Here is a 24,534-nt window from a genome sequence, read left to right as displayed (position 1 = left end):
CCCCTGACAAAGGCTAGGGGGTCAGGAACTCTCTCTCCTGCCCCCTTTTCACGTTTTCCACCTTTTTTCCCCCTTTCCTTTTCAGTGCGAGAGACAAAATGGCGGCTGACACTTCCTGATTTCGACCGATTCGAATGTTTACCGACATCTAACAACCAATCAGAATTTCGCTCGCGCACGGCACCGTGCGCACACGGTGCGCGCGTATAGATATTTATATGCTTTTAAATGCTATTTTCTCAGGAAATACTGAACAGATTGACACCAGACCTGCAAAAGGCACTTCCCTGACCTGAGGACTACCTCTCTGCCAAATTTCAAGTAATTCTGTTCAGCCGTTCGGGCTGTACCTTCGACTAAAGGACCTATGGAAATATGCATGGGGAAAACGCGTTTTGGGACCCCCCTTTTTTCTCGGCCCCCGCTTGACGAATCACCCCGAGACTTTCAGGGTAGGAGCTGAGCGGAGCGCCCCATTTGTTTTAAAAATTTCGCGAGGATTCGTCAACCGGCGCCAAAGTTATTCAAAATAGGATTTTGAGATTTCCTATGGAAACACGATCCTAACTATAACTATCTACTGGCGACTGCCAGTAGAATATATATATATATATATATATATATATATATATATATATATATATATATATATATATATATATATATATATATATATATATATATATATATATATATATATATATATATATATATATATATATATATATATATATATATATATATCTTGCATTAATGACCCTCAACCCCTAATCTCAACCCCTACCCACCCTAAACCCTAAAGATACACTTGCCACCCAAAAACCCTTACCCACCCTAAATCCTAAAAATACCTTGGCCACCCAAGTACTCTTACCCACCCTAAACTGTAAAAATATATTTGCCACCCAAAAACCTTTACCCACCCTAAACCTAAAAATACCCTTGCCACCCAAATACCCGTACCCACCTTAAACACTAAAAATACTCTTGCCACCCAAATACCCTTATGCACCCTAAACCCTAAAAATACCCTTGGCACCCATAAACCCCTAACAACCCTAAACCCTGATGTCCTTTGATTTTTTTTTTATTTCAAGTTTTTTTCATTTCTTTTTTCTCATCAAATAATACAAATATAAGATCAGCAAGTGCACATAAATAACTAACATTTGGATCTAAAAAATTAGCCAAGATAAATAATGTACAAAAATGCAATAGCAGCACTAAATCATTTTACAGTCCAGTTTGTAAACAGCCTCTGGAGATGAAAGTGAATACTTAATTAAACATATCCAGCCATGTCGTTAAAGCTCCCCATATCTTCCTCCCCTTCCTTTTAGCCTGCATGCCCTTACGAGTATACAGAGCCATTTCAAATTGAAATACATGTTGAAAGCGCCCCTTCCATTGCTGAAAGGTCGGAGGTAAAGTATCTAGCCATGATGAAGAAATGCACAGTCTAACAACTGTCATTGCAATAAAAAGCATTTCCATCCTTGGACCCGTTAATGTCTTGTCCACCCCCAATCACATAAGTTGCGGTGATGAGGTGATTTTACATTTCAATACCGCCCCCAAAAAGCTCACGATTTCAAATTCTAACAGTTTTAAACTGTGGCAGGAGTAAAATATATGAACCAGATCCACCTCCATCACCTGACATCTGGGTCACCTAGTCCCCGCCACGCCACGCCACCCCATTTCGCAATCTTTGCTGGAGTTATATAAAATCAAACAACATCTTATAGTGTTGTGACTGCAAATTCGATGCAAACATAATTGTCCCTCCCAGCTCCAGTGAGTCCAAAAAGCCAGAGTCAACCAACTCAAGCCTATCCTGCCATTTCCCACTTTTTCTCCAAGTCATCGGGGACCGACTCCAACAGACATCCAAATAACTGAGAAATGGAAGGGGTAATGTTCTTTACCAATACTTCCAGCAAGGGTATTCGGTCAAAGCCAACTATTTTCCCAGTCTTTTTCATAAAAAAATCCCTAATCTGTAAGTACTTTAAAAAAATCCTGTGGCCCAACCTTAAATCTTCTACAGATCACATCAAAGGGTGCGAACAGATTCCCATCCAGGAGATCTCCAAGCCTGCCTAGCCCACAGCTGCCCCATCTGTCAAAGCAGCTGTTGTGAAACATGCAGGGCAGGTGTTCATTCTGGATCATTTTCTTTCGAACTACCGTCCAGTTTCGATATGCAGCATACAAAGTCTTAAAATGGGTAGTCTTAAAAAATCTTGACTCAAAAAACTTCATTAAGCATCCATAGGCTGCATTGCCGATCAATAGCTCATAGACGGAGGGTACGCGATTGCTAGAGTAGCACTCCGTTGCCTGACTGTTGAACAATATATTATAGCACTGCATAGCAGCGGCAAGATAGTATAGTCTGAAGTTAGGAAGCTTCCACCCCCCTTTCTCTGGGTAAGCACATAAAGATATTAGCACTTCTAGTTTTCCCATATGCCCAAATAAAGTTTGCTACCAATCAATCAATTTTCTTAAACCATTCATTGTTGAATTCCAGTGGAGCAGAACGAAACACATATAGCAATTTAGGGAAGAAAATCCTCTTGACTAAGTTACATCGTCCCATTATAGACAGTCTCAGATTGTCCCACCGTTGAAAATCCTGCTTGGCTTTCTCAAGAATGGGGAACAAATTTAAATCAATTATATGCCCCAGATTAGGAGTAATACATATACCTAGATAAGTAGCTTCACCCGGGATCCTTCTGTCATGAGTGTTAATCGAGACTTGGGGTTTGCCCTTATTTAGCTGAAACCCAGCTCTAATCCCAAAGTCTTCTGCAATCTCCTCAACCGCCCGCAGAGCCCTGTCTGGTTCACTGTTGACTACGGCCACATCGTCAGCTTAGGCCAGGGTTTTCGTGTCCCAGCTCTGTGAGCTAACGGGAACAATATCCGGCGAAACCTCTAGCATCCTGAGAAAAGGGTCAATAAATAAGGCAAATAACAGAGGGGAAATAGGACAACCCTGTCATTTGAGATGTCATCAGTGATGTCACTGACCATGTCAAGAGTGATGTAATATGTGAGGTCATAATCAGTGCATGCAGGACATGAGTTATAGTTAGCTCAGTTAACTATAACTGCTGAATTTCTGTGGTTTTGTATGAGTGGAATGTTAGCCAAACTATTATGTCCCTGTAACCTTTGTTTTTTTCAGTGAATTTCTAAGGTCTTTTAAATTCTATTTTTAACTATAATGCCCCTGTAACCTTTGTTTTTCAGAAACAAAATATATATATATACCGCGATAGAACATTGGTGAGTGAATTTCCCTTCTTTATCGCCCAATTGATTTATCAAGCACCAACAGTCTCAAGGGTTATTTTTATATTGCGAGTGCAAGCCTTAATTTTTTCTTCTCTGCATGTGAACTGACACGAAGATGTCCACCGTAACGGGACGTGAGGAAGCAGCAGTAAATATTTTCAAACAGCGAGTTTGACGAGCTAAGAGTGGCCCCTCTAGAATTGGAGTGACTACAAACCCCCCAAGTGATCTCAAAATATTATACCAAACACTATAAAAGACCTATGAGAAAGAGATCAGAAATTGGTGGGAGGCCACCTCACTTGAGAAGTATTTGGACGTGGGACGTATCCCCAGGGACTTGTGCATATATACAGTTCCATCTTATGAAAATCCGGACCCAGGGCTCTTGAAGGATTGGTCTGAACACACTACAGAGTCTGCCAACGGCACGGTCAGGATTCTGATTAAATACACATGGAGCAATCAAGCAAAGTTTCTGGAGGAGATTAAAAAACTGAAAGACATGATCCCCAAAGATAAAGACATCAAACAAAGTGATGAACTCAAAACTCCCATGAAGAACAGATTCAAGGATTATAAAAGCATTGTTAGATGCCGGATACAAAGGAAATTTCATCAGGATGAGCAGGATTAAGAAACCGGCTGAATTCTGACTTTTGCCCGCAAATTTGATGGCCCCAGAAAACAATTGTACCAACAGAAAGCAGGGGACACTACTGCCAATAGAGAGACGTCAGAAACGGAGGTAGAAACATCAAAAGGGGAACAGACAGATCCCCCTACTGAAAATACCGGAAGAGCCAGCGAACCTCCTTATTTTTGGGAGTACAAACTGATCAGGGAATGCAGACAAAGACCAGTCCTGAGAACCCATCGTTCAGGTTGTGTAAACGCAAAACAAGAAAGGGCAAGAAAGGACGGGGAGCATCCTCCACTCCCAGAATGACACGCAGCAGGGTCCAACGAGGCAAATGGCAAAAGATGTAGAGGAAAAAACTACAATCAACCTATTGGATAGAATATTGAATATTGATGAGAGACAGGTCCTGAAATTATGTTTAAACCTCTGCCCCACTGCAGAATTCGACTTTGTACAGACTCACATCGACCTTTTCAAATATGTAAGAAAACTGAAACCACAAAAGATTCATCTGATGCACCCCATAAACGTACCACAGATTGCCAGCCAAACCTCAGACAATATGGACCTCCTAACTGGAAGTGACCTAGAAACACTAATGGCACTACAAACTCTGGAAGCCCCATCACAAACCAGGGGCTCTGGTGGTACCAACGCTTTGGATATCTGTCTACCGCAAGCCGGTATAATGGAATTGAGTGGGAAAAGCGAACTGAAAAGGAATTCTAGGATGATCCCACAGACACCACATGATGCTATCGATGTGTTCAATGAAACAATAATTGCGGACCTAAGAACTATTAAATCACAAAAAAGGGGTTCCAACTATTCAAGACAATACAACATCCCATATAACCAATGGCAGGCCATAAAGATGATGACTCCCTGGTGATGAAACCCTCAGATAAGGAAGGGAACATTGTGTTATTCAACAAGGATCAATATCACAAAGAGACCATGAGACAACTGAGTCATAAACAGTGTTATCTCCCTATTCAAAGAATGGAATATGTGAATTGTGTAACAATTTACCATAATCATCTGATAAACTGGAGGGATGAAGGCATGCTTGATCAGGACGAATACGACTTTTTACTTTGCGAAAACCCTGTTCCCCCACCCTTTATCACTTCCCAAAGGTGCACAAGGACTTATTGAACCCTCCGGGGAGACCTATTGTGTCTTCTTGAACAGCCTCTTGGAGAACACTTCTATGTATATTGATTTTTTCCTGGAACCTTGGGTCAAGGATATTAGCTCTTATGTTAGAGACACGCAAGACTTCTTGAGATTGATTGAGGGAATCCTGTGTGAAGATGACATGTTGCTGATTACCTTAGAAATCACCATCCTGTACTTATGTATAAGTCACGAGCAAGGCATTGATGCAGTTAGATGATTTTGAAACAAAAGATCTCTGAAATACCAGTAAAAGAATATGATGCTCCTAGACATGATTAGATTCTGCCTGGAGAATAATATTTGTATATTCTCTGGTCAATTGTACAGGCAACAATGAGGGACTGCGATGGGCACATGCTTCGCTCCCAGCTATGCGAACTTGTGTGTGGGCTGGTTGGAGAAGCATGTGGCTGGAGCAGAAGGACCGGAAACCTGGTTTAAAAATGTGGCACTGTGGGCCTGCTACATCGATGATGTCTTTTTGGTGTGGCGGGGCAGCCATGCATCTGCAGAGGATTATGTATCCTTGCCCAATCGCAATGACTTCAATTTGGTGTTCTCTGGGCAAATTAGCAATACCAATGTCTGTTACATAGATTTGGAAGTCTACGTAGAGAATGACAAACTCCTAACGAGGCTTTACAGAGAACCCACGGCTGGGTATTCTGTTTTACAAGCAGGAAGTTACCAACCGAGAAGTTTAATCCATAACATTCCTTACGGCGAACTCCTGCGTATAAAACGAAATTGCACCAACAATGAGGAATGTCTTAAAGCAAGGAGTGATGCAATAGAACAATTAATGATGAGGGGATACACAACGAGTATTCTGAAAGAGGCGTCATGCAGGGCAGATAATGTAACTAGATCAGAATTGCAAGTAGCCAAAGTAATTACCATCCAGAGCAACAGTAATGAAGGCAACCCTGTGAGGATGATCACCCAATATAATGAAAAATCACAGCATATTCTGCGGATTTTCAAAAAAGAATTGGCATATTCTGAAAACGGATAACATCTTGGGGGGTACACTCACTGCACACCCTCAGATCACTTATAGACGTTGCCCGTCGATTAGTGATCATTTAGTACAAAATCATTACCGTTTCCCTGCCTCAACCCACACCAGGATTGAGGGAGTCAAGGTTTTTTTTCCTTGCATGAAATATAAGGCCAGTAAATACAGAAATAAGGTAACCAAGTACAGTGTTACCGAGCAGGGCTGTCAGGAATTTAGGAGTATCAACAGACTGTTGAACTGCAACTCTGATTTTACAGTGTATAGTCTAGAACGCCCCTGTCCGAAACACTATATTGGGGGGACCATTCATCCCACCAAGAAAAAAATCCTTGAACACATGCAGGCCATCACTAAAATTTATCCCACCTATCCGGTGGACCGCCACTTTGAGATTGCACATAAAAGTAGCCGTGATGTTCTGAAATTTTTCTGTTTAGATCAGCTACCTAAAAACGAAAGAAGGGGTGGGAGGGTTAAAAAATTATGTTTCCTAGAATCCAGAGACATTATTGATCTTCAGACAAAGGCCCCAAGACGGCTTAACAATGAAGAGGAATTATGAGCTCATTTGGAGTGAAAAGCAAACTTTCTGCTTTAAGGTGGGTAATCCTGATCTTGGGTCGGTCATTTCTGCCAGCTGCAGTAACGGAGGGGCGTGGCCAACCGGGCAGCGAAATGGCCGCTCTGTGAGCGAGCTCCGCCGGCTGCATGAATTAATCCTGAAATAATCCTTCCCACGCACGTGAAGAGTCCCGTTTTCTGCACCGGAGGGTGTCGCACAGCGAGAAGCCCTGCCATCTGTCACCTGAAGGCTGCTGGAAACCGTGGTGCCGAGCTGTGCCCCTGTCCTCCCTACCCGCGTGGACCCTCTGGTGCGAGCCCGCTGCTGTGAAGGTCGGGGGTGGCTGGTTGCGGCTGCGTGAGGCCGGGGCTGTGCGGGCCTGGGGCGAGGTGGCCGGCTGCTTCCTCGGACCTGGAGAGAGTGGACGGGAGGAGTCCGTCGCCGCAGGAGCGGAATCACCTGGGAGCCCGGCCGCTGTGCTCCGCCTGCCGCGCTGTGTGGAGCGCTGCCGGGCCTGCCTGCGCCCGACCGAGGAAAGAGGTGACCCAGGCGGCGCGGGCGCCATCTTGTGAACACTAGCGGGGGCGGCCGCGAGCCTGGCCGGCGCGGCGCCTGGTGGACACCGGACTGTAACTTGGCCCGCGCCCCTACACACCTGCTGTGAGGGTAGGCGGCAACCTTTGCGGGGTGACCTGCGGATGGGGCTCGCACTGCGGTGACTGCTGGACACATGCTATAGACTGTAACTGGCTCTGCTGCGGGCGGCCTGGAGGCGATTGGAACCGCGAGAGGCCACGGTGGTGCCTTAACACACCGCACCGTCCCTGTGCCGGACTCGGAGACTGTCGGATCGGGGACGCGGCTTGGTCGCGCCGGGTGCGGCTGATCCGGGACAGTCAGGCTCCTGTGGACACCGGCGGATGAGGAGGGGGCGGCAGTGAGACTATATGTGGCGCCACGGGTGAGAGATGGCTGGGCTGCCTGTGGCCCATCGCACCACACCCGCGTTGCCCAGCGAGGAGGGGTCTGTTTGGACCCGGCTGGCGGGTGCGATTACACGCTGCGCCCCAACTGTTCTGAAGCCATAGGAGTGAAGTGGAGGCAGGGGGGCTGCACCCCGGGGGTTGATCCCGGCGCACGGGGCGCTGTCTGAGATACACTGCCATACCGGACTGCCTAAGTGGGCACCTCCCTACAGGTGTCCGTGGCGGGCCAGACGCCATGGGAGGGAAAAACGAGGCGAAGCAGTCCCGGCTCACATTTGACCACAAACGCCAGGCCAAGCAGCAGGCAGCGGAACAGGAGACGGCGGAATCTACCTCGCAGGGGTCGGGGCCTGAAAGTGAATACCGCGCGCTGATGCTTGAGGTGCGGTCGAGCCTGAAGAGTATTGATGCCAAACTAGACGCCATGGCCTCACAGCTGGAATCTGTCAAGCAACAGGTGGACTCGCACGAATCACGACTTGACGGCCTGGAGAACGAACGCACTGAATGCTGTGAGTTCAGACGGGAGACCAAACAACACCTCACGTTTGTGGACAAGGAACTTGCATTCCTCAGGGCCAAGACTGATGATTTAGAGGCCAGGGCCCGCAGATCCAACATTCGAATCACGGGCATCCCAGAAACGACGAACATGGGCAAGATGGAGCTCTATGTGTCGGAGCTGCTCCACGAGCTTTTTGATCCGGCGCTTTCCCCGATGTTCGCGGTTGAGAGGGCACACCGGTCGCTGGGGAAGAAGCCGCCGGTGGGGGCGGCGCCGCGCCCGATCCTGGCTAAGATCCTGAACTTTCAAGACAGGGACCTTATCTTACGCCTTGCACGTGAAAAAGGGAAAATCGAGCATAAAGGTAATAATATCTCCTTTTACCCGGATTTCACTCCTCTGGTGCAGGCTGCCCGGAAAGAATTTTTGCCTGCCAAAAAGCTGCTACTACAGGCTACCATCCCATATGCACTGTTATATCCAGCCAAGCTGAAGGTGACACACGAAGGCACCACTCACTACTTCACCGAGGCAAAGGAGGCGTTGAAGTTTGCTAAGCGGCTCGGCGGAGCTGCGGCTAGACGCACGTCGCCACGTGCGGAGATGGTAGACGATCGCCTGAGTGACAATGACTGACCAGGGCGTGAGTAGGCGGCAAGTGCCACCCATGTTGTTCATTGTGTGTTCTACGTGATGGGTTGTCTTCTTCCCGCCGGTGATCGCTCCTGTGGGCCGGATTCATGTTTCCGGGGTGCCGAGGGAAGCCTATCCCTGGTATGTGCAATTTCATTCCAGAACTGGAACTCCTCGACAGGACAAGGGACTCGGATGTGTGGTGGGTTGCTTATGGTGTAGCCACCCTGTGAAAGCAGGGGAGTACGTCTGGAGCACCACGCCCCATGGGGTGTCTCCCATTGTTTGTGGGTTGCATGTGCACATTCGTTTTGCGTGTACATGGTGGGGATCTGTCACAACCTGATTGGGGGGTTGGTGAGGGTGGAGGGCGGCGGGGGGAGTTGGGTTCGCTAAAGTTTAACATGTTATGGTACGATGGATATAATTCTTGGCATTCCAACACACTGTTGCCACACACAGGGCACGGGCTATACATTGTGATGGTGATACAGTGCGGGGGCGAGGCCGTTAGGTTATTGACGTGGAACATTAGAGGGCTTGGGGACTACAAAAAGGCTCGGCTAATGCAGGGGTATCTCGCCCGACACAAGATAGATATCTGCTTTCTGCAGGAGACGCACCTGTCCTCCACACCCTCACATAGGCTGAAACACTCACGTTGGGTGGGGGTGTACTCCGCTGTCTATTCGAATTATGCTAGAGGGGTAGCCATACTCATACGGGCCGGGTTGGATTGGAAGGAACACCACACTGTATTGGACAAAGAGGGCCGCTATGTTATCACACACGGTGTGCTGCAGGGGAGGGAGATTGTATTGGCTGCAGTGTACGGACCTAACGTTGATGACCCCGACTTCTTCAGGGAACTATGGGCTCAGATTGTGATACTGGATTGTTCCACGATTATTCTGGGCGGGGATTTTAATGTAGCACTGGTGGACGCAATGGATCGTAGGGGGGCGGGTGGGCCAACCCACATCAGAGCGCGACAAGCCGTTTTCAATATCATGGCCGAGGGATTGCTGTCGGATATATGGAGAGATAGGCACCCCGCTGATGCTGTGGGGACTTGCATAACGAGCCAGCATGCGGCATGGTCCCGACTGGATTACTGGTTGGTCTCGCCGGATGTAGCGACCTGGGGGGTTGAGGTAGACATTCAAGCACGGTCACTATCAGATCACGCCCCTTGCTTGCTAGGGATCCGGGTACCTGATGCCCCTACCCGCGCGTTCTCCTGGCGGCTACCCCAGCATGCACTCACAGACTCTGCTTTCACCGAAGAAATCAGGGAGGACATTGTGAAGTATTTTGAAACCAACACGGGGTCAGTGGCTACCGAGGCGTCCCTCTGGGACGCATTTAAGGCGGTGATCCGAGGCCAGTGTATTTCCAGGCAGGCCGGGGTTCTCAAGGCCATCCGCGGGATCCTTAGCAGGTTGGAGAGGGAGCTACGGGACTTAGAGGTACGATTCTGTGCCGACCCGTCGCCTACACTGGCGGTCCAAATGAAGGCCAAGCTCCTAGAGTTCGAAACCGAGGCGCAGCGCGAGGTAAAATTCCTGGGTAAACAGGCGGAGGCCCGTCGGTACGGGGAAGGGGATAGACCTAGCAGGACCCTGGCGCGGCTGATCTCCCCGCGTGCGCAGTCCCACTTTATAGCCTCCATACAGGACGTGGGGGGTGAGCTCCGGCTAGGGCACGATGCAGTCCTGACTGCTTTTGCCCAGTTCTACTCGACCCTGTACACTTCTAGACAGACTACAGTTCCTGAGTCCCTAGATGCCTTCCTTGACTCGATCGCCCTTGTCTGGTTTAACGACCACCACCGCCGCTACATGGATGTCCCGTTCACTGCCCGGGATGTAGCGCAGGTGATAAAGAGCATGCCCGCGCATAAAGCCCCTGGCCCGGACGGACTGACCACCACCTTCTATAAAACATACGTGGACGAGCTTGCCCCCAGGCTCCTCTCGGTATTTGCGGAGGCCCAGGAGACTGGTTCCCTGCCGGACTCGATGCGAGAGGCACTCATAATCACGCTGCTGAAACCGGACAAGGATAGCCAACTGCTAGACTCGTACCGTCCGCTCTCCCTTATTAACGTGGACGTCAAAATCTACGCTAAACTGATTGCAGACAGGCTCCAACCCTTGTTACCGATGGTGGCGCTGCCCGATCAATCGGGGTTTATCCCCGGCCGTGCCACGTCCCACAATTTGCGAACGATATTTTCAGTATTACACCACCTACACCCCTCTGTACAGGCGGCGGTCGTTTTCCTTGACGCAACAAAAGCGTTTGACTCGCTAGAGTGGCCCTACCTGTTTCGGATTCTTGGGAGAATGGGATTTAGTCCCCTCTTCATAAACCTGATTAGGCCCCTGTATGCCGCTCCAAGAGCACGGGTGCGGGTGAATGGGCTGATCTCCCAGCCTTTTGGCATATCACGCGGGACCAGGCAGGGTTGCCCTCTGTCCCCTCTACTTTTTGCCATTGCCATGGAGCCTCTGGCGGCTCGGGTCCGCCAACACCATACCGCCCGGGGTATAGGCTTCAGCTCTCGCAGCCTGCTGATCTCCCTGTACGCAGACGATGTGACGTTATATGTCACCAATCCCGCCGAGAACCTGAGCCCACTTTTGAGGGAATTCGTGCGGTTCGAAGGATTGGCGGGTGTGGCGATTAACTGGTCCAAGTCTGTCGCATTCCCCCTGACGGATGCCACATTGGAGGTGACCTCAGACTATCCCCTGCGCTGGGAAACTGACTCGGTCAAATACCTGGGGGTCTGGATCAGCCGTAACCTGAACGACTTGTGGTTGCTGAATTTCGGCAGGGCAGTAGACTGGCTGGAAGGGAAAGTTGAACTCTGGAATAAGCTCTCCCTGTCTCTGGTTGCGCGGATCGCCCTCGTAAAAATGGTGGTCCTTCCTAAGTTTTTATACCTATTCGTGAATGTACCCTTGCCCCTGACGACGCATTTCCACACACGGGTGCGGTCACTTCTGTTGACGCTGGTTTGGGCTGGGGGCCAGGCGCGATCTTCCTGGGCGCTGCTCACTCTCCCGTTGCGACAGGGCGGACTGGGGGCCCCAGACATGGCATTATACGCGCTTTGCGCGCAGGCGCAATTTCTGCACTTCTGGGTGTTCCCCACACCCTACCAACCGCATATTGCAGTGGAGACGGCGGCTGCTGCTCCTTTACCCCTGAGTGTGGCAGTATACGGAAAGCCGTCCCGTCCCTCCGGGGATGTGGACACGGTAGCCTTGCTTCGCTGGACATGGCGGGAGCTGAGACGGCGGGCGCGACTCCCCCTCCTGTATGCGCCGGCCGCCCCCCTGAGGGGCAACCCCTTGCTTCCCTGCCTGCTTGACAGAGGGGGGGCCGTGGTGATCAGAGGAAAAACACTGCACACCTTTGCCGACATCTACCCGGGGGGCACCTTCGGGGTTCCAGTGGAGGGTGAGTCTGACTCACAGGGGACCTTTATTGATCTCTTTACCCTACACCAGCTAAGAGAATCCTGCAAAACGCTGTGGCCTCAATTCCCGGAGGAACCCCCACAACTCCAGGCATTACAAAACCTACTCTCGAGAGCTTCTCCCAAAAAACTGGTGTCCCGGCTCTACAACTGTATGCAAGAGCAGGCCCCTGTCGTGGTACCTACCTCGCTCACTGTGTGGAACGAGGATCTAGAGACCCCTTTGTCTGAAGAGCAATGGGCCTTTTGTTGTGGGCAATTGAAGGAACTATCACCTAATTACAGGCTGCGCCTGGTGCATTTCAAGTTCTTACACAGGTACTACCGCACACCGCGATCGCTGCATCGTATGGGCCTGAGGGAGGATGACAACTGCTGGAGGTGTGGGGCCGAGCGGGCCACTTTCCTGCATGTGGCATGGAGTTGCCCGCGCCTGGAGGAATACTGGGTGAATATCTTCACGGCCATCAATCAAATTCTCCACAGAACCGACACGCCGACGCCACTTCTGGGGCTGCTGGGATATGTCCAAAATACCCCACCTAAGACCAGGAAACTACACGCGCTACTGCTCCTTTATGCTAAAAGGCAGGTGGCGGTGCGCTGGGGCCGTAAATCCGTGCCTACATTTACAGAATGGGTGAAAGATGTTACGTATGGAAATGCACAGCTAGAATGTTACTGGGAGTCGATGCCGACCGCTTCCCGTCCGAGGGACATCTGGGAGCCCTTTCTGCAGTGGACCCGGGAGGGGGCGGGTTCCCCCGACTCTTCACGTTCCCCGGCAGGGGCAGTTTCGGACGACATGGGTTGAGGAGGCTGGGGGCCGGGTGGGGTTGGCCTAGTATATTGGGCACTAGCCTATTTTACAGCTGTCGGTGGCTGACTAAGTGTGCATGAATGGAGACGGGGCAGGGGGAGGGGTGGGGTATTTCACCGGGCCGGGCCGTGTGCTAGTGGGGATATAGCTGGGACCACGTGGGTCGCGTCCTGCTTGGGTCCGATACATACAAAAGTTCGTCACTGCTGTGTGCCACTTGATATAGATTGCCCCATTTGCAGGTATCGCTCTTGAATTGCCTCGTGTAAACTGTTTGTGCACTGCTGATTTCCATCTGTACCGGAGTTTGTGTTGGTTTTGGTTATGTTAAAAATGTATTTGGGTGTAATATGAAAATTGAATATTGCATTCACGCTGATTTACAGTACTTGATTTGTTCGGACACAACCCGCTGATAAGGAAGCTTGGAGCACCCATAACTGTATTGTCATTGACTTGCTGACCTGAATAAACAAATTTAAAAAAAAAAAAATGACTAGCTGCAGTAGACCTATCAATTGGGAGAATAATGATGCTTCCCGCTATGTCATTCAATTGGTATTTTGAATGCCCATTCAGGGAGCGATCTTGAGATGAATTATGCTTTCCGTTATAACATATAACTGGTATTTTGAATACCCATTCAGGGCACGCTATATCATCACATGGGATCATTTTCTAAATTCGTGAGATTTAATTTTGAAAAGATTTATATACCTACCTCTACATCAACTGGCACTTTGGTGCTCATATTTATGACCCTGCCTTTAGATTCATTTGCTCTGGATAATTTAAGTGACACTCAAATAATGCAACATGTCTGAATCCAAAGACTGTAATGATAAAGAATCCAAAGGGAAACTGAAACATATGGAACAGGAACCCCCACTCCCGTAATCCCCTATATTAGATCAATTTGAGAATTCTACAACAATGGAGGCCATTTTGAAAAAACTCAGTGCTGCTCATGACATCGTTCAGAATACCAAGACAAAGACATCTTCTTCAAGTGGAGGTGGCAGGTATCAGGAGGGACCTAACGGATTTACACATTAGATCAACTGAACCAGACTGAATGTAGAATAAGCAACATAGAGGATTGCACGGCAGCTATTGGGAAACACCTTCAGAGGTCTGACCAGGCTATCTCCTCTCTCAAGCAAGACATAACCAATATGGAAGACCGCAGTAGTTGTGGTAACGTCAGAATATATGAGTTTCCTGAAGGCCCTGAAGAGAAAGCCGCTTCCATGATTACGTTCTTAGAGTCCTGGATCCCGGACAGCCTACAAATTTCTTTTCACATAGAATTCGAGATTGAGCGTGTCCACCAAATCCCTATTTTCCAATGTAAAAAGTCTATAGGTCCTCATGCGGTACAGTTCAAGCCTCTACGTCAACAACATTCTGAAACTATCCTGACCCATGTGAGAAAATCTAAGGGCATCACTTGGCAGGGAATGAAATTTCAATTTCGGAAGACTTTGCGAGAGATACTGTGACCGGAGAAAAGGTTTTCTGGCTTTACGAAATAGACTCGCAGAAAGAGTGATCCCACATTCATTTGTTGGTCCCTCAAGGTTCAAAATCATCTGCAGAGGTAGACTCAAATCTTCGATGAACCTTCGGATCTTGTAGCTTGCTTGGATAATACTTTTGAAACTCATATGGAGGAGGAGGGTGCCACTGTTTCTTCTGACTCTTGCAAGGTTGTAATAGATACGTTGGTTCCACATTTATTTGATCATTATTACCTCTGATGTACTAACCTACATGAGCCATGCTTCATATCCTTTATGGTGTTGAGCTGGCACCTACCAAAGCTCACTTATTTTGTATTACCTTTCATTGCATTATTGAGTTGTTTTACATCTGTTTGCTATTTTAATTTTAAGTTGTAATGTTGTAGTGCAAATGCCCCAAAAAATAACATGGGTTGCTTACCTCATTTTTAATCCTCATAGAGTTGAGATTTGGATGGTGGATGTTGGTTTTACTTTGAAATCTGCATTCCCTGCTTGGTTGTAAAGTGTTGGGTTTTTATTTGTTTTTTTATTGTAGGTTGCATTTTCTTATTTGGGCTCTGGTTGTGTTGCTTGTCCTTTTTGGATAGGCTGATTGAATGACAGTCTTTTGTTATCTCTTATGATTCATATAGTTTCATACAGATTTGCTTCCATTCAACGCCTGTGATTCGAATCCGTTCTCTGTTTTAGACTTACACTGTATCTCCCATACCTGGTATTGTTGTCAATTTATCAGGTTATTCATCTTGATTCCCCCCGCTTGCCTACAAGATTGGCTGGCAGCTTTATTGTATTCCTAAGGCCTTTTCTTGCTTACTATGTTGCTGGCACCTTGTGTTGCCCCGTGCTTTATCCGCCACATGGATGCTTCTACAGCCTCTTAGACACACACATCGTCCCTTAGGAATTTTCCTCTCCTTATTTGGAGTGCTTTTTAAGGTTTTTATTTCAGTTCTTCTGTCTTCTTCTTTTCTATCTTTTCCTCACCTCCTTTCCCTATTCATTGTGCTATGGAGTATAGTCCATTAAGCCCTGATGTCTTCACCATATGGCCCTTTTCTCTGGGCTTCTGTGCTCCAGTTTCTTTCACAATCCACCTTTCCTTCCTAAGATACCTCATTTTAAAGTAGTATCTATAAATCTTAAAAGCATAAATCTTAGACTATTGCACAGGTGATATTACTTCCCTCCACGAAACAAAAACTGGTCACAAACATGCCTTATCTCTTCCTACTGGCCCGATCTCAGACTTGGGCTGCTCACATGCGAACTCAAAAAGAATGGACTGATCACACTCATTACAAAATGATCTGGCCTCTCTATAATTGCACTTGAGCAGGATGACAAGGGCAGATGGTCCATAGCCAAACTCTCACATAGTGGCATACTATTAACTCCAAGCTCACTTCCTTACCCCAATCGGCATGTATTGTTCTGGAGGAGACATAAATCGACCCATTGATGTAATTCTTGACAGACAATCGGCATTCCAATACAGAACCCCCAAAGCATATAAAGCTGTGTTCAATGTGTGCATGTCACATATACTATTAGACGTCTGGCGCCTGCAGAACCCTTCTGGATGTGACTCCATGTTGAACATCCCCCCATAAATCCTTTTCTAGGATCGACTATATTCTGCTTAGAGCTGGTCTCTCTCAGGACTTTTTAGATTCCTCAATAGAACCCATTTTAGTCTATGACCACGCTGCCACCGTGGTATCTTTCAATTTCTCCTCCATGAGCACTGAGAGAGGAGCTTGGCGCATGAACACTGAGCTCCTAAATTCAGAAGAGGACAGACTAAGGCTGGATAAACAAATCTCACAATTTTTAAAGGAAAACACGGGGTCAGTTTCGTCTCCGGTGGCCCTATGGAATGCACTGAAATGCGCTACCAAAATTTCCCAAACGATGATTCTTTCTTGACTTATTCCCGGCAATAGGAGATTCGCTCCGAGACAATGGGCGACGTAGGGTGGCCCTAAATAAGCTTCAGTGACCAGTGGGGGTTGGAGGGTTGGGTGCACTATCCTTTGAGGCTTATTATTTATCTTGCAGCAGTGGGTACCCAGATGGCTATCTGGAAATAATCTTTGGGTACCCGTGACTTCTCTAGACCAGAGGTGCTGTGTGAATGTGTGGTTGTGGGCATGACTTCCTGCAGGCTGAATGAATAGTTAACCCAACACTGCAGTGTAAGCACTCATCACTGACTACACTGTTTTGGATGCGCAGGCAGCGAATATCCCAGTGCATTTGACCACCAGGGCACAAGTCGAGGGTACACGCGGGTAGACGGTGTCAACCCAATCTTTTCACAGGGTGAACGCCCTCTACCCTGCCAACAGGTTGGGCCCCATAGAAATACGGTAAACTTGTACCGGTGTAATTATCAGACACCGGGACACATTCGGCAATGCCTGCCACGTTGTCTGCTTTCCTTCCAAGCAGCAATGTGCATGCGGGGAGGGGGCTTATCAGATTCCAACTGGTCTAATAACAAATGCCGAAGTTAAGGGGCCATCAGGCCCCCTTTTGTTGGAGTATCCTGGCGGGGCGCAATCAAGAGCCTCACACTTAGATGCAACGGAGGGGAAACACAGGCACACAGCTTATCAATTCACAGGTACTTAAGAGAGGCATGCTTTTGACTTTGTACAGTCGCTGTATATAAGAGATATGAATACACTGTAAGAATGTCAGCTGTGTGGGTCTGTCCCAATATTTACAAACCAATTTAAATACCAATATTTTGTTTTGGTTCTTTTATATTGCTATAATGCTATGCATCCTATTGCAGGGTGTCAGCGCGTTTTACATCACACGTACACATTATACATTGACATTAAATCATATGTGTTTAAATAAATGTGTAGGATGTGATAGATAAGGCAGTGATGGCTACGACGTGTTCTTCATAGCTCGCTGTGATATATTAGAAGGATTACAATTTATGAACCTAAAGTAACAGAAGGATCTCTATGTTAAAAGCAGTAGCCCACTCACATATTTACATAAAATTAAAATCTGTCATCTCCATGTTACATAATGTGCTTTTCAGGAGACATATTAACCCTCTACGCTACTTTAATTCAAAACTGGGACTAGACAAAACACAGATCTCTCCAGCAATTATGTTAACCTCCAGAGTTATGTGACCATTAGTCTTATTCCCTGAGATGTAGTTGTTACTCAAAGATCTCGATTCTCTACAGCAGCCGCCTTTGCCCCAAAAAATATTTTAAAATTCAGACTTTGCAACCAATTAAGCTGAACAGATTTCCTGCCACGTTTCTCCGTGTTGCCAATTTCTTTGTGGCTGGGTTTTAAAACATTAGGGCCTCATTTGCAAAGACTTGGCGTAGGGCAGGGCTGCAAGTCTTTTTGCTGCGCTGCCCTACGCCAATTCGAAAGGGCAGGAACGCATGATATTAACAGCGTACAGGGCATTCCTGTCCTTTCAGCCAGCGCACAGTTTGCAGCTGAGCGTAAACACAGGCCCCCATGCACCGCGGTGCAAGGGCGTCTGTGGTGTTGGCATGGTTGTGTTTGTGCAGGAAGGGGGGCTTTCCGGCACAAAAACAATCACAAGAGGAGTTTTCCTAGTCGTGGGTGCTGCAGAATGCAGCACACTTGAAATGAGGAAAAACCGAGGAGAACTGAAAGCATTTCTCCTCGTTACACCTGCTCTGGGGAGGCATAAGGTTTAGGTGCTGCCCCTAGGTTTACATGATTTTGTAAATCTGGGGCAGCATCAAAATCCCTGGTTGTTGCGTGGAGCAGCCAGAGCAGCACCCATGAAACGGCTCCTTGGCGCAGAGCAAGGCAACACATGGCTGTGCACTGCCTTGCCTTACTCCATATATGAGGCCATTTCAAAGCCACGCAGGGTGGCTTTGCGTCCCCGCATAGATATGATTGAGAGGCCTGCGCCACCGGAGCATCATAAAAAATGATGCTCCGGCGGCGTAGGCCTCTCGTAAATGAGGCCCTAAATGTATATACATTGAGGCCCAGATTTTGTGTCGGGTTGCGTCACTTTTTTGGCACAACCTTGATGCAAAATCTAAGTTGTGAAATACTGTAATGCCCTCAAAGGTACTCATGATATACCTGATAAATATATGTGTGAGGTCTAAAGATCTGATATCACTTCTTGTGATGTCACGTCTTGTGAGGTCATGGGTTGTGATATCACTTCCTGTGATGCCACGTGCAATGTCACGCACTGTTTGTTATGTCATACGCCATGATGTCACTTGATTACTGCCTAACATGTTTAGTTCCCCACTTCTTTTCTAAGGACTTGTGCCCTGCAGTTTGACACCCAATAGTGGCTCGGGTTTATTATTTGGGGGCTACATCTGCCAACCACACCGGTTGGATAATTGAAAGCAGCCTCCACCCCCCGCCCCCTAGCCACCCAAAAAAACAATCAGGGCTCCACCTCCACACAACTGCTTGGCACCCCGGAAATTACGACACTGCTTTTCTGTTATTGTTTCATTAATCCACGTCTGCGAGCGAAAAGCCGAGTCTCCTTTGTGCCCCCCTCGCCACAACAACCGAGTCTCTCCACCTGCACCCTCCTGCAGCCCCGAGCTGGGAATTCCCAGCGAGAAGCTGCGGCGCGCAAGAAGCCCCCTCGCCGGCACACCTGCTCCCAGCCCGGCCCCCTCCCACCCCCCATTTTCCCACGCCTCCCCTTGGTCCCGCCCGCGCCGGTGTGCAGGGCCTCCCGCCCACCAGGACCGCAGGAAGAGGGGAGGAGGAGGGGGGAGCATCACGCTCGTTTCATCAGCAGCCGGCAGGCAGCAGGCACCGGGCTCTGGGCGCTGGAGAGCCGGGGGAGGCGCGCAGTCATAGCAGCAGCAAGCAGCCGGATGGACTGGGAGGGCCGCGCCGAGCCATAGCGGGGGTTCGCGGGGAGATCCCGTGCTCTGATATAATGCACCGGGGGGACACATGAGACTTGGAGTCCAGCGAGAACCTGCAGTTTCCCCCATTGGAGGGACTGAGTTTGTCGGTCTTTATTTACTAGGTGGAAAGATAGCAAATCGAAGCCGGGATGTTCTGACGACTGCTGGACCGGAGGCTGGTGGAGGCTGACAGCTGGTGGAGGCTAATAGCGAGAGACAGCATAGTGTCCGTCGGAGGAGGCTCGCAGCTGGGAGGCTGACAGGCTGCGGATGCTGGAAGAGGCTGACATCTGGAGGAGGCTGCTTGGAGGGAGACGCTAGCAGCTAAAGGAGGCTGACTGCTGGAGGAGGCTGCTGCCGGGGGCTGGAGGGGTGACAGCCCGAGGATCATTATTGTTTCGTTGGGTGGCTGGCGGGTGGGGGTCTGACAACTCGAGGGCGCTTAAAGCTTGCTTTGGGAGTCTGACAGCTGGGGGCGTTATCGGCTGGAGGAGGCTGACATCTGCAAGAGGTTGCTATAAGAGGGGGTGACCCAAGGGATGCTGCCATCCGGGGAGGCAGGCTGACATCTGGAGGAGCCTGGCTGCTGAATGGGGCAGTGCGCGGGGAAGGTTGACGGCTGCGCCCCTCTAAACTGCCCCCGCTGAAGCACTACTGGACGGGCCTTCTCGCAGTAGGACAATCCATCCTATAAGGAGGGGTGCGCTGGTTTTAATTTTTTATTTTCTGGAGTCCGTAGTGGGTGCACGCAGCCCATTCACCCGAGACGATGGGTGCGCAGAGCACGAGGACTGGGAAGGAAGAGGCCTGTGGAGGCCACGGGGCTACGCAGCAGCGCCCAAAATAAAACGTTTCGCTACTAAGACCCCCGTCGTCGCCGTTGTGGTGCCTACGTAGATTGCAGAACCACCTGGGAGTGCCTTGGACCAATCATAACATGCCCCAGACACCTGTAACGCTGGGTCGGACACCGAGAGGATGGAACTGCGCGATGTAGAGCTCGGGTGATATTTCTCCTTTCTTTAATTTTTTTTATTTTACATCAAGGGACATAGGCCGTGCGTGCTTTTTGTACCAGCAGGGGCCTACATCATTTTAGGCCTGAACCTAGGAGTGCGGGTGGAGTGCCTCTCCTCGCTTGCCTCGACTGACAACAGACATAAGGAGGCCCCACAATTCCTTTACTCCAGACAGCATTTAAATACAAATAAGTAACCTGGTGTTTAGTAACAAAAGGGATATTTTTGCATGGATGTTCATTAAAAATGGAAAAATCAGGAATAGAGCCTTTTAGGTAAAAATATAGTTTTTATTCTGTAGAGGTTTGGGGGAGTGTGTGGCAAAGGGGGTACAATACGCAGCCATGGAGATGCCAGCTTTAAAGAGGGTATGTATGTAAGAAACATTAAGGAAGTATGCTGGCTATGGGATTTTGAAACCTGCTTTTTTATTTCTCTTTCATACCCAGTCTGCGATTAAATAACAGTTGGTGAGGCAAGCATGACGTAGTAGGGCTGTAAGTGAGGGATGAGTAGATGGCAGAGATGTCCTACGTGTAGGCTGGGTTTTTGTGGATAAGATCGGCCTACGTCCATCTGTAGATCTGAGCAGCGGTGTATGCCGGCTCCATAGATCTGAGCAGCGGTGTATGCCGGCTCCATAGATCTGAGCAGCGGTGTCTGCCGGCGCCCTGTTTTCTTCCCAGGGCAACAGAGAACTGATTTTCCAGCACAATGCCTAGGAATAGAGCCTTCTCAGAGCCTGAATACTCTGCAGAGTACTCAGCGGAGTACTCGGTCAGCCTCCCCTCTGGCCCGGATCATGGGGTAGGCCGGAACCATGAGGTGACGGTCAGGAACTCGGGGTGCTGCCTCTGCTTGCCCCGTTTCATGAGACTAACTTTTGCCCCCGAGTCCTTGGAGAACCTTTACCAGACGTATTTCCGGCGACAGCGCCATGAGACGCTCCTGGTGCTGGTGGTCTTCGCCGCGTTGTTTGACTGCTATGTCATCATCATGTGCGCGGTGGTCTACACCAGTGACAAGCTGGCCTCCACCCTGGTGGCGTGCATAGGGCTGCTGGCCCACGTCCTTCTCTTCATCCTATGCAAGTATGGACTCCTGCCTGACCGCATCTCCCGCAAGTTCGTGCCCTACATCCTCTGGATTCTGATAGCGGCCCAGATCTTCTCCTACCTAGGGTTGAACTTTGCCAACTTTCACGAAGCCAGCGACACAGTGGGCTGGCAGGCTTTCTTCGTCTTCTCCTTCTTCATCACGCTGCCCTTGCGCCTGACGCCCATCGTGCTGATCACAACGGTCTCGTGTGGGATCCACACCTTGGTGTTGGGAGTCACCATCGCACAACAGCAGCAGGACTCCCTCAACGGACAAACCTTACTACTACAGGTAGGAATCACTCTTATATCACATGTTGGTTTTGTATGAGTTGCTTGACCTTCTTCTTTCCACAGCCTATCCTGAGAAGTGAATCTCCTCTAGGCCCGCGTGTGGATGTAATACTGATTAAAATGTTGGACTAAACTCTTGCTGCAGGATTCTCCCCAATAAGGACAGCTTCTCGATACTGCTGTCACAGTACTTTATACCTGCTCATGAATATGGGAGTGTTGGCTGATGGTTGGCAGTACTATTGAGGCTGCCAATACTGGTGCCAGTTGGTGCAGCTAAGGATTGTGTGATCTAGTGGCAAATCGGTACTAGACTGAGAGAGTCATCAATGGTCTTGGGCCCGTTCTATGTGCAGTTTTATGTAGTGCGCCCAGCGTGCCGAATGATGTACAGCATGATAATCATCAGTGGGTATACAGTGTCAGGACATTGGTGGGGCATTATCAGTCATTTACACACTTCTCACATGGTAGGGCATTTGCTTGATAAATAGGTTGAGATAACAATGATATCACATTTCTAAGGTGTTTGATGATTTGTCGATCAGAGATCATGGAGTTCTACAACCGTACCAGATTTTCAGCATCACCACTGACACATCCCATGCAAATTTATCTTGTGTGGATAGTCTAAAAATGTGTTATGGACGCAGCCTTTCTGAACCTACACTGGACACCACACTAGCAATCAGATATAGATATCAAAGAACTTAGATTAGTGAGAAACATATCCGTCTGTGTTGAACATTTGCTGTGCAAAAGGCGTCTTCAGTGCACCATCCTGCCTGCGAAGATGAGTGCACTTCACCAAACATTGAGCGACTCGAAGACGTTTGATCCATTGGTAACCCAATAAGGTCTCCTAAACTTTATGATTTAAAGAACCTGGAATCTAGGATCGCAATCTGGTCAATTATCTGCGTGTGCAACGCGGATGTGGAAACTTGAGTTTCCACCTTGAATCCCCTATGTGATAACATTTTGCCATCGGCTGTAGCTCGCTTTATCACTTTACAGTGTCTTCCTCTACATGTCAACATTAGATGTGCTTCTAAACAGACTGAGCAGCTGTAATAGACAGTAACAAAAAATCTAAACATAACTAATACTCTTCCAAATTTCAGTCCGTATTGAACTCCCGGACTTTATTTTTAACTAGGTATCATTGCGGGGGCATTCGCTAAGAAATTTCTGAGCTCCAATGGAATCCGCTAAGCTACTCAGTTTGCATTGATCCATAAGCAGGACTTTGATGTAGGCTGAAAGATGATCATTCGGCAGAACAGTTTGTACAGTAAAAACAGCGCTCTGGTGTTACGGAAGCTGCTGAGAATCATTAGTATCCATATCACTGAAAAAAAAGGCCTAAGCAGGGGAGGATCCGCTAAGATCACTAGGCCCACGTTAATCCTACACCTGAGTTGTGCCAGTGATTAAATTCTGCCCCATGTGAGAGGAATCTACTGGAATCTCCTGGGTCCTGCAGCATAAATGTACTTGTATAAGTAAAGCGCTCAATGGAGGGGTAGTCTTTCTTCCTTTTCTTTTACCAAAGAGTTCCATCTGAGGGCGGAATAGCTGTTGCTCTTAAAGGAGGGAATTATCATATTTTCAAGGGCTCCGGCCATGGAAGGAACAGTACCATCTCCCAAGAGGGGAATCTAGCCTTGATCCACCACTGCTTCTAATGGGAAGAGAATCTGACGTGATCTCAGAATGGGTCGTGGTGTGATCTCTCACCGTAAGACAGGAGAGGAACGAGCACTGCTCGCGTGGTCCCACAAGAGAGGGATTTACTGTGATGGAAGACTGCATCATTGGGAGGGAATCTGTTTTGATTCTGAAATGGTCTCCTGGCAACTGAGAAAGCGGTGGGCTGGAAGGGCTTCGTGAGAGGAAACTCTTACGTGAATTTAAAGAGGCCTATGAGTGAGGGATGATCTACTGCGATGTTGGTGTTCGGCAGAGGAATCTGATGTGACCATGTAGTGTCTCATATCTGTGTAGTCATCTGCCATATTTCAGACCTGCACGAGGAACCGTTAGGCCCTGAATCCAGTCTGAATCCAGTCTATGTGCAAACGACTGTTTCAGTCACAAAGGACTGTTTGCTCCTCTCAGGGGAGGGTTATATCTCGGGTGCATAGTTAACACACTAGATGTTGCTGCCTGCCCATTTCGCAACAGCTCAACCCCAGTGCAAATCGGGCCGACTAACTGTTTGAGCCCATCGGAATGGGGAATAACCTGCAACGTCACCCAGTTATTCCCCCATTCTGACATGCATCAGTTTATAAAGTTACAGATTGAGCACCCTGAAAATACTAAGTCTTGCACACACCTTATGAATCAGGTGCACACTTTGTGTGTGGTGGGGGGGTCCCCTTGCTGATCGCTAGTCACGCGACCCTCCTAATCAAGGCCATCGTGTCCTTTGTTTTGGATCATGCGCCACCTGACATTAGAGGGGTGGACATTGCTTTACACCACTACCAATTCTGTCTGGAGAATTAGTGTAACAGATA

The 24,534-nt window shown here is 48.5% G+C and overlaps 1 protein-coding gene across 1 annotated transcript in view; it reads left to right on the top strand.

Moving 5' to 3' along the window:
- Positions 1-19,542: 19,542 nt before the first annotated feature.
- The window catches only part of ADCY3 (adenylate cyclase 3), a 335,432-nt gene continuing 330,440 nt past the window's right edge, over positions 19,543-24,534 (top strand). The window contains exon 1 of the mRNA XM_085613086.1: positions 19,543-22,007. Coding sequence (XP_085469212.1) covers positions 21,333-22,007 — 675 coding nt within the window. The 5' untranslated portion in view covers positions 19,543-21,332. The remainder of the gene's footprint in view (positions 22,008-24,534) is intronic.

Source organism: Triturus cristatus, chromosome 6 (assembly GCF_964204655.1).
Source record: "Triturus cristatus chromosome 6, aTriCri1.1, whole genome shotgun sequence".
NCBI classification, from domain to species: Eukaryota; Metazoa; Chordata; class Amphibia; order Caudata; family Salamandridae; genus Triturus; species Triturus cristatus.
This window is presented reverse-complemented; position numbering and strand designations above follow the sequence as displayed.